Raw genomic sequence first — 19,329 nt, 5'->3', positions numbered from 1 at the left:
TCTCTCTCTCTCTCTCTCCCTCCCTCCCTCCGTCCACACTTCTCTCTCTCTCTCTCCTCCCTCCGTCCACACTTTTCTCTCTCTCTCCCTCCTTCTGTCCACACTTCTCTCTCTCTCCCCCCTCCCTCCGTCCACACTTCTCTCTCTCTCTCTCCCTCCCTCCGTCCACACTTCTCTCTCCCTCCCTCCATCCACACTTTTCTCTCTCTCTCCCTCCTTCTGTCCACACTCTCTCTCTCTCTCTCTCTCTCCCTCCCTCCGTCCACACTTCTCTCTCTCTCTCCCTCCTCCCTCCCTCCCTCCGTCCCACTTCTCTCTCTCTCTCTCTCTCCCTCCCTCCCTCCGTCCACACTTCTCTCTCTCTCTCTCTCTCCCTCCGTCCACACTTTTCTCTCTCTCTCCCTCCCTCTGTCCACACTTCTCTCTCTCTCCCCCTCCCTCCGTCCACACTTCTCTCTCTCTCCCTCCCTCCATCCACACTTTTCTCTCTCTCTCTCCCTCCTTCTGTCCACACTTCTCTCTCTCTCTCTCTCTCTCCCTCCCTCCACACACTTCTCTCTCTCCCTCCTTCTGTCCACACTTCTCTCTCTCTCCCCCTCCCTCCGTCCACACTTCTCTCTCCCCTCCCTCCCCGTCCACACTTCTCTCTCTCTCCCCCTCCCTCCGTCCACACTTTCTCTCTCTCTCTCCCTCCCTCCGTCCACACTTCTCTCTCTCTCTCTCCCTCCCTCCCTCCGTCCACACTTCTCTCTCTCTCCCTCCCTCCCTCCGTCCACACTTCTCTCTCTCTCTCTCTCCCTCCCTCCGTCCACACTTCTCTCTCTCTCTCTCTCTCCCTCCCTCCCTCCGTCCACACTTCTCTCTCTCTCTCCCTCCCTCCGTCCACACTTCTCTCTCTCTCTCTCTCCCTCCCTCCCTCCGTCCACACTTTTCTCTCTCTTTCTCTCCCTCCTTCTGTCCACACTTCTCTCTCTCTCCCTCCCTCCCTCCGTCCACACTTCTCTCTCTCTCTCTCTCCCTCCCTCCCTCCGTCCACACTTCTCTCTTTCTCTCTCCCTCCCTCCCTCCGTCCACACTTTCTCTCTCTCTCTCTCTCTCCCTCCCTCCCTCCGTCCACACTTCTCTCTCTCTCTCTCTCCTCCCTCCCTCCGTCCACACTTTTCTCTCTCTCTCCCTCCTTCTGTCCACACTTCTCTCTCCCCCTCCCTCCGTCCACACACTTCTCTCTCTCTCTCTCTCCCTCCCTCCGTCCACACTTCTCTCCCTCCCTCCATCCACACTTTTCTCTCTCTCTCCCTCCTTCTGTCCACACTTCTCTCTCTCTCTCTCTCTCCCTCCCTCCGTCCACACTTCTCTCTCTCTCTCTCCCTCCCTCCGTCCACACTTTCTCTCTCTCTCCCTCCCTTCTGTCCACACTTCTCTCTCTCTCCCCCCTCCGTCCACACTTCTCTCTCTCTCTCTCTCCCTCCCTCCGTCCACACTTCTCTCCCTCCCTCCATCCACACTTTTCTCTCTCTCTCCCTCCTTCTGTCCACACTTCTCTCTCTCTCTCTCTCTCCCTCCCTCCGTCCACACTTCTCTCTTTCTCTCTCCCTCCCTCCCTCCCTCCCTCCGTCCACACTTCTCTCTCTCTCTCTCTCTCTCCCTCCCTCCCTCCGTCCACACTTCTCTCTCTCTCTCTCTCTCCCTCCTCCACACTTTTCTCTCTCTCTCCCTCCTTCTGTCCACACTTCTCTCTCTCTCTCCCCTCCCTCCCGTCCACACTTCTCTCTCTCTCTCTCTCCCTCCCTCCGTCCACACTTCTTCTCTCCCTCCCTCCATCCACACTTTTCTCTCTCTCCCTCCCTTCTGTCCACACTCTCTCTCTCTCTCTCCCTCCCTCCGTCCACACTTCTCTCTCTCTCCCTCCTTCTGTCCACACTTCTCTCTCTCTCTCTCTCCCTCCCTCCGTCCACACTTCTCTCCCTCCCTCCATCCACACTTTTCTCTCTCTCTCCCTCCTTCTGTCCACACTCTCTCTCTCTCTCTCTCCCTCCCTCCGTCCACACTTCTCTCTCTCTCCCTCCTTCTGTCCACACTTCTCTCTCTCTCTCCCTCCCTCCGTCCACACTTCTCTCTCTCTCTCCCTCCCTCCCTCCATCCACACTTTCTCTCTCTCCCTCCCTCCCTCCATCCACACTTCTCTCTCTCCCTCCCTCCCTCCATCCACACTTCTCTCTCTTTCTCCCTCCCTCCGTCCTCGCTTCTCTCTCTTTCTCCCTCCCTCCGTCCTCGCTTCTCTCTCTCTCTCATATTTCACTAAAGCATGACATACTGTATAGTCATTAATATGACCGCTGAATAACCACAGTGTGCTGTAGTTGTAATAGTCCTGTGTGTAGCTGGTGTAGAGTCAGGCGCAGGACAGCAGATATGAGTAATCAACATACTTTACTCAAAAATACAAAAATGCACAGCAACATAGCGAGCCCACAAAGGCAGACCGAATGTACAATGACAATCACTCACAAACAAAACATGGGGACCAGAGGGTTAAATAATAAACAAGTCATTGGTTGAGTGAAGCCAGGTGTGAAAGACAAAGACAGAACAAATGGAAAATGAAAAGGGGATCGGCGGTGGCTAAACGGCCGGTGAGGTCGACCGCCGAACGCTGCCCGAACAAGGAGAGGGACCGACTTCGGCGGAAGTCGTGACAGTAGTAGGTTACACTGTTCTGTATAGTCATTCATATGACCACTGAATAACCAGTGTGTTGTAGTATGTTACACTGTTCTGGCTGTAGATTAGAAGGTCAATAAGATGCACTGACTGAATGGATCAGAAAGCAGAAGGGGAATAATGAATTAAGTAGATACTACAGGACTGCCCTCATTATAAAGGAACATCCTGTTTATAAAGGAACATCCTCGTCTGTCCCTGCTGCCTGATTATAAAGGAACATCCTCGTCTGTCCCTGCTGCCTGATTATAAAGGAACATCCTCGTCTGTCCCTGCTGCCTGATTATAAAGGAACATCCTCCTCTGTCCCTGCTGCCTGATTATAAAGGAACATCCTCTGTCCCTGCTGCCTGATTATAAAGGAACATCCTCATCTGTCCCTGCTGCCTGATTATAAAGGAACATCCTCGTCTGTCCCTGCTGCCTGATTATAAAGGAACATCCTCGTCTGTCCCTGCTGCCTGATTATAAAGGAACATCCTCTGTCCCTGCTGCCTGATTATAAAGGAACATCCTCTGTCCCTGCTGCCTGATTATAAAGGAACATCCTCCTCTGTCCCTGCTGCCTGATTATAAAGGAACATCCTCTGTCCCTGCTGCCTGATTATAAAGGAACATCCTCATCTGTCCCTGCTGCCTGATTATAAAGGAACATCCTCTGTCCCTGCTGCCTGATTATAAAGGAACATCCTCTGTCCCTGCTGCCTGATTATAAAGGAACATCCTCTGTCCCTGCTGCCTGATTATAAAGGAACATCCTCTGTCCCTGCTGCCTGATTATAAAGGAACATCCTCATCTGTCCCTGCTGCCTGATTATAAAGGAACATCCTCTGTCCCTGCTGCCTGATTATAAAGGAACATCCTCCTCTGTCCCTGCTGCCTGATTATAAAGGAACATCCTCTGTCCCTGCTGCCTGATTATAAAGGAACATCCTCATCTGTCCCTGCTGCCTGATTATAAAGGAACATCCTCGTCTGTCCCTGCTGCCTGATTATAAAGGAACATCCTCTGTCCCTGCTGCCTGATTATAAAGGAACATCCTCTGTCCCTGCTTCCTGATTATAAAGGAACATCCTCGTCTGTCCCTGCTGCCTGATTATAAAGGAACATCCTTGTCTGTCCCTGCTGCCTGATTATAAAGGAACATCCTCGTCTGTCCCTGCTGCCTGATTATAAAGGAACATCCTCGTCTGTCCCTGCTGCCTGATTCAAAGCACTCTGCCTCTTTATCAGACAATTAGGATTAGCTGTAGTCAGTAGCATCACGGAGGGTGAATCCACACACGCACACACACACACACACACACAGTTACATAACAGGCTTCTGGTGGTGCATATGTTATCTGCTCCTCTTCCCCAAGAAGCTCTCACACACACACACACACACAGACACTCTACCCACACACTACACATACATACTACACTCTACATCTGTGATCTTCTCTTTTAGCTTACTTCTCATTTTTATAATTTTAAAAATGCATGAGGTGTCTCTGGCAGGGGGTTGATGCATTATTTGGGATTTAGAAGTGTTAATAACTAGGAAAGTGTTTTGGTTCTTTGAGAAGCTAGTAGTTGAGTGTGGTTGAACCATACGGTTGTGTTGCTGTGTGGCTTTGCACTATGGGACTCATTTATTAAGACTAGATCACAGCTTAGGTGGGTTTATTCTAAAGGTTTTAGGTGGGTCACTGACTGCACAAAACTGCCTCGGGACACACACACACAAACACAGCTGATCACAGAGGAGCCACATGTCAAGTCACGCTCTGAGAGAGGAGATATGAAGCCAGACAGGGAAAAATACAGGAGGAGTATGACTGGAATGCACATCAACAACAGACTGGTAACTAGGGGAAAGGCTACGGGGAAATACTGAGGAAGACAGAGGGAATGGGACCGACAGACAGGCAGACTGACAGACAGACTGACAGACAGCTGAAGACATACTGTAAACAACTTGGTCTTGGATAAGATGGTTTATTGTCAAAGAGATAAGATATTACAGAGATAAGATATTACAGACATAAGATATTACAGAGTACAGTTAGAAGGTGAATAGGAAGTTGTCATGGTGATAATGGTTTATGATATTTTACAGGGTTCTGAATCAGATGACAGTTGGTTTATATCCATTCTCTATTGTTCAACCTCGTTCTTCCTCTTCTCTCCTCTACCTCAAGAGTTCCCCGCGGGGCCACCCTGTCCTGTAACCAATGGCAACATCGGTCCAAACCCTTCCTCTGACCCGCAACCCCAGCAAGACATTCCGTGATCCCATCTCGACCCCTACCCGGTCCACAGCCCTATTGGACCGGTTCAGTATGGGTAGTGTAGGCAGCCTAGTGGAGCGCCCAGACGCGTCCCCAGCTAAAGGCAGCCGGGCCGTGCCCCAGGTGGGACCCAGGCAGACCAACAGGATATTAAAGAAAGGTTTCAACCAGAGAGAGTTGCTCAACTACCTCAACATTACCAGGTTAGTGAGCTCTCTGATGCTCTTAAAATGGCTGCCGTGTTTCATCAACGTCACCAGGTTAGTGAACTCTCTGATGCTCTTAAAATGGCTGCCGTGTTTCATCAACATCACCAGGTTAGTGAACTCTCTGATAGGCACAAAATGGCTGCTGTGTTTCATCAACGTCACCAGGTTAGTGAACTCTCTGATAGGCACAAAATGGCTGCCGTGTTTCATCAACGTCACCAAGTGAACTCTCTGATAGGCACAAAATGGCTGCTGTGTTTCATCAACGTCACCAGGTTAGTGAACTCTCTGATAGGCACAAAATGGCTGCTGTGTTTCATCAACGTCACCAGGTTAGTGAACTCTCTGATAGGCACAAAATGGCTGCTGTGTTTCATCAACGTCACCAGGTTAGTGAACTCTCTGATAGGCACAAAATGGCTGCTGTGTTTCATCAACGTCACCAGGTTAGTGAACTCTCTGATAGGCACAAAATGGCTGCCGTGTTTCATCAACATCACCAGGTTAGTGAACTCTCTGATAGGCACAAAATGGCTGCCGTGTTTCATCACCCAGATGGGTTTTATAGTAGAGAGTCTATGTATTCCATAAAGTGCAGACAAAGCAGTAAAGAGTTGTCTGTTTCAAATAGGAGGCATTAATGATGCTCGTGGGTAATAACATCACCTGTGATTCCATAGTGGTGTTAGTGCTACTGCCAGGTGGGTGCCACACACAGTGAGCTGGTAGGAGGTTTTGACTATATTTGGGAAGTAGGCTATTGCAATATAGATGTAGCTTGATGAAATCAAAATCATTTTCATTTGTTTCAAGTTTTAATATCACATGCCTCAGTACAGTGAAATACCTTTCTTGCAAACTCAAATATAAATAATTTTCATAACAAGCTGTTATCGCTCAGGAGAACAGGTTATCAATTGACTTGATTGGTTATCAAAAGACTTGAAAACTGAATGAAAACCTTTATAATGATCCCCACCAGGAAAGAGGCCAAAGCGGGTAGCGGCCCAGGCAGCAGTAGGAAGGACATCTTCTCCAGCATGCAGTCCATGAAGAGAGAGCATGGACATGAGGAGGAACACATCAAGATCTACCACAAAGACAGAACTGAGGTGGGCGTGTCAAAGAACTCACTGCCCATTAGAGGGAAATATGAGAAGGTAAGAAGAATAATGATATCCCTGGGACAACATACTGTATAGGTATGATATCCCTGGGACAACATATAGGGATGATATCCCTGGGACGATGATATCCCTGGGACAACATACTGTATAGGTATGATATCCCTGGGACAACATATAGGGATGATATCCCTGGGACGATGATATCCCTGGGACAACATACTGTATAGGTATGATATCCCTGGGACAACATATAGGGATGATATCCCTGGGACAACATACTGTATAGGTGTGATATCCCTGGGACAACATACTTTATAGGTATGATATCCCTGGGACAACATATAGGGATGATATCCCTGGGACAACATACTGTATAGGTGTGATATCCCTGGGACAACATACTGTATAGGTATGATATCCCTGGGACAACATATAGGGATGATATCCCTGGGACGATGATATCCCTGGGACAACATACTGTATAGGTATGATATCCCTGGGACAACATATAGGGATGATATCCCTGGGACGATGATATCCCTGGGACAACATACTGTATAGGTATGATATCCCTGGGACAACATATAGGTATGATATCCCTGGGACAACATACTGTATAGGTGTGATATCCCTGGGACAACATATAGGGATGATATCCCTGGGACGATGATATCCCTGGGACAACATACTGTATAGGTATGATATCCCTGGGACAACATATAGGGATGATATCCCTGGGACGATGATATCCCTGGGACAACATACTGTATAGGTATGATATCACTGGGACAACATACTGTATAGGAATGATATCACTGGGACAACATACTGTATAGGTATGATATCACTGGGACAACATACTGTATAGGAATGATATCACTGGGACAACATACTGTATAGGTATGATATCCCTGGGACAACATATAGGGATTATATCCCTGGGACAACATACTGTATAGGTGTGATATCCCTGGGACAACATACTTTATAGGTATGATATCCCTGGGACAACATACTGTATAGGTGTGATATCCCTGGGACTACATATAGGGATGATATCCCTGGGACGATGATATCACTGGGACAACATACTGTATAGGTATGATATCCCTGGGACAACATATAGGGATTATATCCCTGGGACAACATACTGTATAGGTATGATATCACTGGGACAACATACTGTATAGGTATGATATCCCTGGGACAACATATAGGGATTATATCACTGGGACAACATACTGTATAGGGATGATATCACTGCAACAACATACTATATAGGTATGATATCACTGGGACAACATACTGTATAGGAATGATATCACTGGGACAACATACTGTATAGGTATGATATCACTGGGACAACATACTGTATAGGTATGATATCACTGGGACAACATACTGTATAGGAATGATATCACTTGGACAACATACTGTATAGGTATGATATCACTGGGACAACATACTGTATAGGTGTGATATCACTGGGACAACATATAGGGATGATATCACTGGAACAACATACTGTGTAGGTATGATATCACTGGGACAACATACTGTATAGGTATGATATCACTGGGACAACATATAGGGATGATATCACTGGAACAACATACTGTATAGGTATGATATCACTGGGACAACATATAGGGATGATATCACTGGAACAACATACTGTGTAGGTATGATATCACTGGGACAACATACTGTGTAGGTATGATATCACTGGAACAACATACTGTGTAGGTATGATATCACTGGGACAACATACTGTGTAGGTATGATATCACTGGGACAACATACTGTATAGGTATGATATCACTGGGACAACATACTGTGTAGGTATGATATCACTGGGACAACATACTGTATAGGTATGATATCACTGGGACAACATACTGTATAGGTATGATATCACTGGGACAACATACTGTATAGGTATGATATCACTGGGACAACATACTGTATAGGTATGATATCACTGGGACAACATACTGTATAGGTATGATATCACTGGGACAACATACTGTATAGGTATGATATCACTGGGACAACATACTGTATAGGTGTGATATCACTGGGACAACATACTGTATAGGTATGATATCACTGGGACAACATACTGTATAGGTGTGATATCCCTGGGACAACATATAGGTATGATATCACTGGGACAACATACTGTATAGGTATGATATCACTGGGACAACATACTGTATAGGTATGATATCACTGGGACAACATATAGGGATGATATCACTGGGACAACATACTGTATAGGTATGATATCACTGGGACAACATACTGTATAGGTATGATATCACTGGGACAACATACTGTATAGGTATGATATCACTGGGACAACATACTGTATAGGAATGATATCACTGGGACAACATACTGTATAGGGATGATATCACTGCAACAACATACTATATAGGTATGATATCACTGGGACAACATACTGTATAGGAATGATATCACTGGGACAACATACTGTATAGGTATGATATCACTGGGACAACATACTGTATAGGTATGATATCACTGGGACAACATACTGTATAGGGATGATATCACTGCAACAACATACTGTATAGGTATGAACAGTTATCTTTTTTATCCATTATTTTAGCAACAATAACACATTTTAACATTAGACTCTTCTTTAAAAAAGCTGTCTCTCTCTCCCTTTCTGTCTCTCTATACCTCCAGCATGCCATCTCCCCTCTTTCCCTGTCTGTCTCTCTATACCTCTCTACCTGTCTGTCTCTATACCTCCAGCATGCCATCTCCCCTCTCCCTGTCTGTCTCTATACCTCTCTACCTGTCTGTCTCTCTATACCTCCAGCATGCCATCTACCCTCTACCTGTCTGTCTCTATACCTCCAGCATGCCATCTCCCCTCTCCCTGTCTGTCTCTCTATACCTCTCTACCTGTCTGTCTCTATACCTCCAGCATGCCATCTCCCCTCTCCCTGTCTGTCTCTATACCTCCAGCATGCCATCTCCCCTCTCCCTGTCTGTCTCTCTATACCTCTCTCCCTTTCTGTCTCTCTATACCTCCAGCATGCCATCTCCCCTCTTTCCCTGTCTGTCTCTCTATACCTCTCTACCTGTCTGTCTCTATACCTCCAGCATGCCATCTCCCTCCTCTACCTGTCTGTCTCTCTATACCTCTCTACCTGTCTGTCTCTTTATACCTCCAGCATGCCATCTCCCCTCTCTACCTGTCTGTCTCTCTATACCTCCAGCATGCCATCTCCCCCCTCTACCTGTCTGTCTCTCTATACATCTCTACCTGTCTGTCTCTCTATACCTCTCTACCTGTCTGTCTCTCTATACCTCTCTACCTGTCTGTCTCTCTATACCTCTCTACCTGTCTGTCTCTATACCTCTCTACCTGTCTGTCTCTCTATACATCTCTACCTGTCTGTCTCTCTATACCTCTCTACCTGTCTGTCTCTCTATACCTCTCTACCTGTCTGTCTCTCTATACCTCTCTACCTGTCTGTCTCTCTATACCTCTCTACCTGTCTGTCTCTCTATACATCTCTACCTGTCTGTCTCTCTATACCTCTCTACCTGTCTGTCTCTCTATACATCTCTACCTGTCTGTCTCTCTATACCTCTCTCCCTGTCTGACTCTACCTTGCATCTCTCTCTCTCTTACCTGACAGTTTCACCTACTAACTCTTCTAGTCTTCCTCTCTCCCTCCAGTCTCTTCCCAGGCCGTCTGCCTTCAAGCTGGTCACACCCAAGAACTTCAGTTCCATGCAGAACCTCTACCCTGCCAAGATAGAGGACTCAGACCAGGGCCTGTCCAACGGGCTCCACCGGGCCTACGCACACACACCTAGAGCTGTCTCTACCTCCTCTTCCTCCTCCTCACCCTCCCGCCATGGAGGACCCACCTCCAGCGGAGCCAAGGTGCCCGTTTTAGTCTGGTGATTTCTGTCTGGTCCTGAAACATGTACAGTGTCTGTTACTAGTGTTCTTTAAAAACGTCAGGAAGGGACTTTATCAATACTGTCCAATGTACCAGGATTATTATGGTGGTGATGATACTTCATATTGATGGTGATTATGATGCTGCTGGTGATGATTATAGTGATGATGATAGTGATGATGATGATGATGCTGGTGATGATAGTGGTGATGATGATGATGCTGGTGATGATGATGATGATTATAGTGGTGATGCTGGTGATGATGATGATTATAGTGATGATGATTATAGTGATGATGCTGGTGATGATGATAGTGATGATGATGATGATTATAGTGATGATGCTGGTGATGATGATAGTGATGATGATGATGATTATAGTGGTGATGCTGGTGATGATGATAGTGGTGATGATGATGATGATGATAGTGATGATGCTGGTGATGATGATAGTGGTGATGATGCTTGTGATGATGATAGTGGTGATGATGATAGTGGTGATGATAGTGATGATGATGCTGGTGATGATGATGCTGGTGATGATGATAGTGGTGATGATGATAGTGATGATGCTGGTGATGATGATGCTGGTGATGATGATGATGATAGTGATAATGCTGGTGATGATGCTGGTAATCATGATAGTGATGATGATGCTGGTGATGATGATGATGATGCTGGTTAGGATGATGATAACAGCTGGTATTAATGTTGTGATACAGGCGGTGGCGTCAGTGCGTGGTCTGAGTCAGGAGGATGATGATGATGATGATAACAGCTGGTATTAATGTTGTGATACAGGCGGTGGCGTCAGTGCGTGGTCTGAGTCAGGAGGATGATGATGATGATGATGATGATGATAACAGCTGGTATTAATGATGTGATACAGGCGGTGGCGTCAGTGCGTGGTCTGAGTCAGGAGGATGATGATGATGATGATGATAACAGCTGGTATTAATGTTGTGATACAGGCGGTGGCGTCAGTGCGTGGTCTGAGTCAGGAGGATGAGAACCTGTCAGACTCTGGTCATAACTCCATGAACAGTCTTCCTCCATACAGACCTCCCTTCAGACCACAGCTGGCTCACATCAGGTCAACTCCTGTTTCTCTGTGTGTGTCTCTCTCTGTGTCTGTGTGTCTCTCTCTGTGTCTCTGTGTCTCTCTCTGTGTCTGTGTGTCTCTCTCTGGGTCTGTGTGTCTCTCTCTCTGTGTCTCTCCCTGTGTCTCTGTGTCTCTCTCTGGGTCTGTGTGTCTCTCTCTCTGTGTCTCTCCCTGTGTCTCTGTGTCTCTCTCTGTGTCTGTGTGTCTCTCTCTGTGTCTGTGTGTCTTTCTCTGTGTCTATGTGTGTCTCTCTCTGTGACTGTGTCTCTCTCTGTGTCTGTGTGTCTCTCTCTGGGTCTGTGTGTCTCTCTCTCTGTGTCTCTCCCTGTGTCTCTGTGTCTCTCTCTGTGTCTGTGTGTCTCTCTCTGGGTCTGTGTGTCTCTCTCTCTGTGTCTCTCCCTGTGTCTCTGTGTCTCTCTCTGGGTCTGTGTGTCTCTCTCTCTGTGTCTCTCCCTGTGTCTCTGTGTCTCTCTCTGTGTCTGTGTGTCTCTCTCTGTGTCTGTGTGTCTTTCTCTGTGTCTATGTGTGTCTCTCTCTGTGACTGTGTCTCTCTCTGTGTCTGTGTGTCTCTCTCTGTGTCTGTGTGTCTTTCTCTGTGTCTATGTGTGTCTCTCTCTGTGACTGTGTCTCTCTCTGTGTCTGTGTGTCTCTCTCTGTGTCTGTGTGTCTCTCTCTGTGTCTGTGTGTCTCGCTCTGTGTCTGTGTGTCTCTCTGTGTCTGTGTGTCTCTCTCTGTGTCTGTGTGTCTCTCTCTGTGTCTGTGTCTCTCTCTGTGTCTGTGTGTGTGTCTCTCTCTGTGTCTGTGTCTCTCTCTGTGTCTGTGTGTGTGTGTGTCTCTCTGTGTCTGTGTGTCTCTCTCTGTGTCTGTGTGTGTCTCTCTCTGTGTCTGTGTGTCTCTCTGTGTCTGTGTGTCTTTCTCTGTGTCTGTGTGTCTCTCTCTGTGTCTGTGTGTCTCTCTCTGTGCCTGTCTGTGTCTGTGTGTCTCTGTGTGTCTGTGTGTCTCTCTATGTCTCTCTGTGTGTCTCTCTCTGTGACTATGTGTCTCTCTGTGTGTATGTCTGTGTCTCTCTCTGTGTCTGTGTCTCTGTCTGTCTCTCTGTGTGTATGTCTGTGTCTCTTTGTGTGTCTCTCTCTGTGTCTGTGTGTCTCTCTGTGTCTCTTTGTGTCTCTGTGTCTGTGTGTCTCTCTGTGTCTGTGTGTCTTTCTCTGTGTGTTTGTGTCTGTCTTTTTGTGTCTCTGTGTCTCTCTCTGTGTCTGTGTGTCTCTCTCTGTGTCTGTGTGTCTTTCTCTGTGTCTGTGTGTCTCTCTCTGTGTCTGTGTGTCTCTCTCTGTGTCTCTCTGTGTCTCTCTCGCTATGCCTGTGTGTCTCTCTCTCTGTCTGTGTGTTTCTCTGTAGATCAGTGATGATGAAACAGAGGATAGATATGACGATGATAATGGTAATGATGATGATGAAGATGTATGTTACCACCCTCAGTGCCTCCATGAGCCACATCAACACCATTGGCTCTCTGGACCGAGCATCAAAGGTTGCGGGGTCGTCGGGGGTTGCTATGACGGAGATGGCCATGTCGTGTCGTAGCATGGCAACGCTCAGCCGTCTGGCGCCATACGGAGGGGAGGCTCCGCCCCCTTACGAACTGTCGTTCTCCGTAGAGGAGGTGGTGAGTGATGGATGGATCAGTTGGTTGATTTCATTAGTTGAATGACTGATTGGTTGGTTGACTGTCCAGGTGCGTGATCTGGAGGAGAGGCTGGTGGAGAAGGAACACGAGCTGAAACAGATGAGGAGGAACCTGGATGAGAGTGAAGGAGCCATTGCACAGGTTATGAGTAGACCAGCTTGTGTGTGTGTGTGCGTGTTCGTGTGTGTGCGTGTGTGTGCATATATGCGCGTGTGTGTGTGTGCGTGCGTGTGCGTGCGTATGTGTGTGCGTGTGTGTGTGCGTGTGGGCGGGCATGTGGTTGTGCGTCTATAACTGTCTTTTTTCTCCCCCCATCTCACCCTCACTCTATCTCTCTCCCCCTTTATCTCTCACCCTCACTCTATCTCTCTCCCCCTTTATCTCTCACCCTCCCCCTTCTCCCCTTCCCTCCCTCCCTGTAGGTGTTTGAAGGTAAACAGCGTCTGTGGGAGAAGGAGTTGGAGGAGTTGAAGCATCTGTACGCCGCCAAGCTGCGTCAGGTTTCCCAGCATGCTCAGCATTCCCAGCATGCACTGCAGCTGCAGCTGCACAAGGCCCAGCAGGAGAAGAACAGACTGCAGGACGAACTGGAAGCTCTGGAAGGGGGGAGACAGAGAGAGGGTCAGGGCAGTCTGAAGGGAACCAGCCCTACTCTGGAGGAGACTCAGTGGCAGGTGAGGGGGGGGGGGATGGAGTGGGGAAGGTGATGGGGTGGGGGGATGGAGTGGGTAAGGTGAGGGGGTGGGGGATGGAGTGGGTAAGGTGAGGGGGTAGGAGGATGGAGTGGGGAAGGTGAGGGGGTAGGAGCATGGAGTGGGGAAGGTGAGGGGGTAGGAGCATGGAGTGGGGAAGGTGAGGGGGTAGGAGGATGGAGTGGGGAAGGTGAGGGGGGTGGGGGGATGGAGTGGGGAAGGTGAGGGGGTAGGAGGATGGAGTGGGGAAGGTGAGGGGGTAGGAGGATGTAGTGGGTAAGGTGAGGGGGTAGGAGGATGTAGTGGGTAAAGTAAGGGTGTAGGAGGATGTAGTTGGGAAGGTGACGGGGTAGAAGGATGTAGTGGGTAAGGTGAGGGTGTAGGATGATGTAGTGGGGAAGGTGAGGGGGTAGGAGTATGTAGTGGGTAAGGTGAGGGTGTAGTGGGGAAGGTGACGGGGTTGGGGGATGGAGTGGGGAAGGTGAGGGGGTAGGATGATGTAGTGGGGAAGGTGAGGGGGTAGGAGGATGTAGTGGGGAAGGTGAGGGGGTAGGAGGATGTAGTGGGTAAGGTGAGGGTGTAGGATGATGTAGTGGGTAAGGTGAGGGTGTAGGATGATGTAGTGGGTAAGGTGAGGGGGTAGAAGGATGTAGTGGGTAAGGTGAGGGTGTAGGATGATGTAGTGGGGAAGGTGAGGGGGTAGGAGGATGTAGTGAGTAAGGTGAGGGAGTAGGAGGATGTAATGGGGAAGGTGAGGGTGTAGGAGGATGTAGTGGGGAAGGTGAGGGGGTAGGAGGATGTAGTGGGGAAGGTGAGGGGGTAGGAGGATGTAGTGGGGAAGGTGAGGGGGTAGGAGGATGTAGTGGGGAAGGTGACGGGGGTAGAAGGATGTAGAGTTGTAGGTAAGTGAAGGTAAAAACATAGATATGGGTCCGTGAACTAAGAGGACGAAGGACAGGCATAGGTTAATTTTTATTGTTTATTTCACTTTTGTATATTACCTACCTCACTTGCTTTGGCAATGTTAACACATGTTTCCCATGCCAATAAAGCTCCTTGAATTGAATTGAATTGAGAGGAGGATTTGACTGAGGGATGCTGGTGAAGAGCAGGGTTTAGTTAACATCCTCTTTCACCACCCCTCCCTCCTTACCTTTCAGGTGTGTCAGAAGTCGGGTGAGATCTCGTTGTTGAAGCAACAGCTGCGTGATTCCCAGGCGGAGGTGACCAGCAAGCTGTCAGAGCTGTTCCAGCTGAAGACCCAGCTGAGAGAGACCAGAGGAGAGCTGCAGAGAAGTGATGGACAGATAGACAGGCTGCAGACTGCCCTACAGGGGGCGCAACTTCGACAACTGGAGAAAGGTGGAGCAGAGGAGAGTGGAACACTAGAGTCTCGAGGATCAGGAGGGGCATCAGGTATAGATATGTGGTCCTCTGTAGCTCAGTTGGTCGTGCATGGCGCTTGCACCGCCAGGGTTGTGGGTTTGATTCCTGGGGCCACATATACCTAAAATGTATGCAAGCATGACTGTAAGTCACTTTTGATTAAAAAAAATTGTCTGTTAAAGATCATTTATTATCATGTTATGTTTGATATGTTATGTTTGATATGTTATGTTTGATTGTTATGTTTGATTGTTATTTAATGTTATGTTGTGTTTGATTGTTATTTAATGTTATGTTGTGTTTAATTGTTATTTAATGTTATGTTGTGTTTAATTGTTATTTAATGTTATGTTGTGTTTAATTGTTATTTAATGTTATGTTATGTTTGATTGTCATGTGTTTGTGTGACTAATGTTACTGTGTTGACCAATAAGCTCATTGGTGATCATAAAATTGTCTTTATCTCTCTGCTCCCCTCTCTTTCTCTTCCTCCTCTTCCCCTCTCTCTCTCCCTCCCTCTCTTTATCTTCCCTCTCTCTCTCCCTCTCTTTCTCTTCCTCCTCTTCCCCTCTCTCTCTCCCTCCCTCTCTTTATCTTCCCTCTCTCTCTCCCTCTCTTTCTCTTCCTCCTCTTCCCCTCTCTCTCTCCCTCCCTCTCTTTCTCTTCCTCCTCTCTTTATCTTCCCTCTCTCTCTCCCTCTCTTTCTCTTCCTCCTCTCTTTATCTTCCCTCTCTCTCTCCCTCTTTCTCTTCCTCCTCTCTTTATCTTCCCTCTCTCTCTCCCTCTCTTTCTCTTCCTCCTCTCTTTATCTTCCCTCTCTCTCCCTCCCTTTATCTTCCCTCTCTCTCCCTCCCTCTCTTTATCTTCCCTCTCTCTCTCTCCCTCCCTCTCTCTCTTTAACTGCAGGTCCTACAGAGGAGCGTCTGCGAGCAGAGCTGTTGTTAGAGCGTTGTCAGAGCGAGGCCCAGGCTACGGCCTTCGAGCAGGAGAGACAGACGTGGCAGACAGAGAAGGAGAAAGTCATCTGCTACCAGAGAGAGCTGCAGGCCAGCTACCTGGACATGTACCACCACAACCAACTACTGGAGAGAGAACTATACCTGCTCAGAGGAGAAGGAGTCGGAGGAACACTGGAGAGAGAACTATACCTGCTCAGAGGAAGAGGAGGAGGAGGAACACTGGAGAGGGAACTGCAAGATGTGAGGGGAGGAGAAGGAGGAGGGCGAGAGATGGGAGACTACAGTAACGAGTCACTGGAGAGGGAAGTGCAGGAGGTGAGGAGAGGAAGAGGAGGAGGAGAGAGAGAAAGAGGAGAGGAAGACAGCAATAATCCTCCTGGTCTTCCCTGGATAGAGAGGATAGAGTCGTCTGAGATTTGACTGAGTGGACACTAGATGGGGGGCCCATTCCAAACCAAACACTCAACCCCTCTTCCTATCTCCTTGATGAATACTCAGGCTTCTTACAGACTTTAAAGGACAGGAGGGCCCCATTCCAAACCAAATCCTCACCCCTTATCTTTATTTCCTTGTGGAGGGCCCAGTTCCAATTCCAAAACAACACTGCACTCCTATACCTGTGTGAACTAGACTGAATAGTGTGCATATATAATCAGCAATACAATGATACCCTCTCTGGTACTGTTTTTTGGAAGTTCCACTTCCTGTTTCAATCCACCAATAAATTACAACTTCCTGTTTCAGTCCACCAATCAATGACAGCGTATTAGAGTCGAGAACACTTTACAATCCTTCAAGCACGACACTGACCAAACCTCACTTTAGAGGGCTGCTTGTATGTACAAAGGATAATAATAATAATAATAATAAACCTATTTGTAAATGTTACTTATTCAAATTTTGTTCTGTGTGTATATAATCAAACCAGTGGTGTGTTTGATAGTTCCGATCCTCACAGCCCTTCTGTGGGCTTGAAGTTCAAACACTGACTGGGGGAAAGTAAGGGTAGGTATGCGTCCCAAATGGCACCCTATACCCTGTATAGTGCACTTATTTTGACCAGGACCAATGGGGCTCTTGTCAAAAGTAGTGCACTACATAGGAAATAGGGAGCCGTTTCAGATGCAACCTAGAACGTTGTCCAAAGGATCTAAAGGGATTTGGGTTTTGTCCCGGTGAGGTACGGTCATTGTCACTGGATAATAAGTCTGTAGTGTGTAGAGTAGGCCTAATGTAAATGACATTAAAAGTTCTCTGCATTCAAGGAGCGTCCAGGGAGCTGGGCTCAGAGGAGAAACATAACATCCCTAGACCATCAGAGGCCAACACATGGATGCTTCATTCAAGGAGCGTCCAGAGAGCTGGGCTCAGAGGAGAAACATAACATCCCTAGACCATCAGAGGCCAACACATGGATGCTGTTGCTCTGCCATTAACAAGAAGGGGAATTTTAGTCTTGCTTTTGTTGTTGGAAAATGACCCTTTAAGAAACCTGTAATACTGTAACAATACTGTATTCAGGACATTTAATGGAATTTATATTTATTGTCATGTGATTCTATTTTCTGTCCCCAAATCACTATATTGTGATCTGTATATAGTTGTTAGCTAGATATACTTTTGCTGCAGAAGCATGTACTCTTTTGAGGAAATAGCCTGAATAGCCTGATATTACAGCGCTGGCCGTTATTCTGAATCCCATTGGACTAATTACTGATCATCTATTGTTGCTGTCGGAGAAAAAAACTCATCTCCTAAACGGATACTCTTCAGCAAATGGAAGAAAATTGCCATATTTTCCCATTAACAAACATACAATTACATAACTTTTCTCAAGTTATTTTGAATACATTTTATTGGTCCTAGATTCATTAAATATTCAGAGTTCATTGACGGGAGTTACTGCTTTCAATACATGTAAAAATATATAGATATATATATGGCAAAAATAGTTTTTCATCCGACAGCAACATTTTGTTTAGGGAAAAATAAATACTGTGACTTGTGTTAAACCACTGGAGTTAAATAAATATATATATAAATATATATATATATATGTTGGTTCTGAATTTCTATAATAAACATTTATCAAGTGGTGGGAGAGTTTCTTTGAGGGCTATTTCTTTTACGTTAGCAGTTGCCTAAGTAATAAAAACAAAATCACAACCTGTATCTACACCTTGTAGTAATTCACTGGTAGGGTTTCCTACACTATACTATAATGTACTATGCTATACTACACTGAACCTGGTAACATACATAAACCCTAGAGTCTTGTACTACACAGTAAAAATAAAAGTGTTCATTTAACTCCTAAGAGTGAATTCAACACTGTTTCAGATAACATTTGTTCCCATTCTACATAGTGTTAAAGTTACTCTACTCTACAAGTAGTGTCACATTTTCAGAGTCAATTTGACTCAAAATGATGTTACAATTCACACACGTATAATAATATTTTTTTATTCCACTGAATTGAGTTGAATTTACACTGCAATTACTGCATAATTTTACACAAATTTTACAAGACAAAAAGTCCCCTTGTTGTTAGTACTCATCCTGGGTTATGTCAACACTCATTTTTACACCCCCTTTTTAACTGTCTACATTCATCTCAGAGTCGGTTACCTTTCCCCCATCCTCCTGGGACTTGAAATACCTATTTGTTGTGTGCAGGACTGGACAATGGGAGAATCTCTCAATTGCCTACTATTCGCCTTCTTCTCAAAACCCATTGGAGGAGAAGATCAGAGTGGCGGGACTCCTGGCTCATTCATCCAATGGGTTTTGAGAAGGTGGAGAGGACACGAGGAGTATGCAACTGAGATTCTCCCAATATCTGTAGTGAAGGAGACTATTAACTGAGAGATTAGTTTTTGTGGCCCCTCTGAACTACAGATTGGAGGAATCTGCTAGGAAAGTCCCCTTTAGAATGTCTCGGCCTTGGATCCTTATCACCACACACGCTGTCACTCCCCTGTACAAACCTGGCCCTTACATACCTCCTCCCTGAGTTTGGACATTAGAGGGCAGAGGTCAGCCTAGATGTGAACAGAGGAGGATCTTTGTTAGCATAAGGAACAGGTATTTCCATGGGAGCCAGCCAGGGGAGCTGAAGAGAAGGGGAGTGGCTGCCCTGTGTGGTTTTGTGAAGTTGAGTGTTGGACACACAAACACCCAGTGTTCTTTTAGAACCCTGATGGAAAAATATCTGTGTATGTACC

General features: G+C 46.8%; 1 protein-coding gene and 1 long non-coding RNA gene across 9 annotated transcripts in view; both read left to right on the top strand.

Moving 5' to 3' along the window:
• LOC112256546 (NEDD4-binding protein 3-A) overlaps positions 1-18,434 on the top strand; it is a 58,437-nt gene extending 40,003 nt beyond the window's left edge. For 2 of the 4 annotated variants that reach the window (XM_042303321.1, XM_042303320.1), the window contains exons 2-10: positions 4,907-5,199; positions 6,188-6,365; positions 10,054-10,263; positions 11,254-11,375; positions 12,861-13,047; positions 13,117-13,209; positions 13,491-13,742; positions 14,921-15,176; positions 16,053-18,434. In XM_042303321.1, the coding sequence (XP_042159255.1) occupies positions 4,940-5,199; positions 6,188-6,365; positions 10,054-10,263; positions 11,254-11,375; positions 12,861-13,047; positions 13,117-13,209; positions 13,491-13,742; positions 14,921-15,176; positions 16,053-16,525 (2,031 nt within the window). In that variant the 5' untranslated portion in view covers positions 4,907-4,939 and the 3' untranslated portion in view covers positions 16,526-18,434. Of the gene's footprint in view, positions 1-2,290; positions 4,570-4,906; positions 5,200-6,187; positions 6,366-10,053; positions 10,264-11,253; positions 11,376-12,860; positions 13,048-13,116; positions 13,210-13,490; positions 13,743-14,920; positions 15,177-16,052 lie in introns of those variants that run through there. The other 2 variants (XM_042303322.1, XM_042303323.1) reach the window with 2 other exon arrangements.
• LOC121840381 lies at positions 6,414-9,122 on the top strand. Of its 5 annotated transcripts, none has more exons than XR_006079588.1 (4): positions 6,414-6,893; positions 6,953-7,168; positions 7,865-8,142; positions 8,490-8,670. It is a non-coding gene; the product is annotated as an uncharacterized LOC121840381 (long non-coding RNA). The 5 variants fall into 5 exon arrangements; XR_006079587.1 differs by having other exon boundaries at positions 6,414-7,028; positions 7,105-7,168; XR_006079584.1 differs by having other exon boundaries at positions 6,414-7,168.
• Positions 18,435-19,329: the final 895 nt, after the last annotated feature.

This window comes from Oncorhynchus tshawytscha, linkage group LG21, assembly GCF_018296145.1.
Source record: "Oncorhynchus tshawytscha isolate Ot180627B linkage group LG21, Otsh_v2.0, whole genome shotgun sequence".
Taxonomy (NCBI): Eukaryota; Metazoa; Chordata; class Actinopteri; order Salmoniformes; family Salmonidae; genus Oncorhynchus; species Oncorhynchus tshawytscha.
This window is presented reverse-complemented; position numbering and strand designations above follow the sequence as displayed.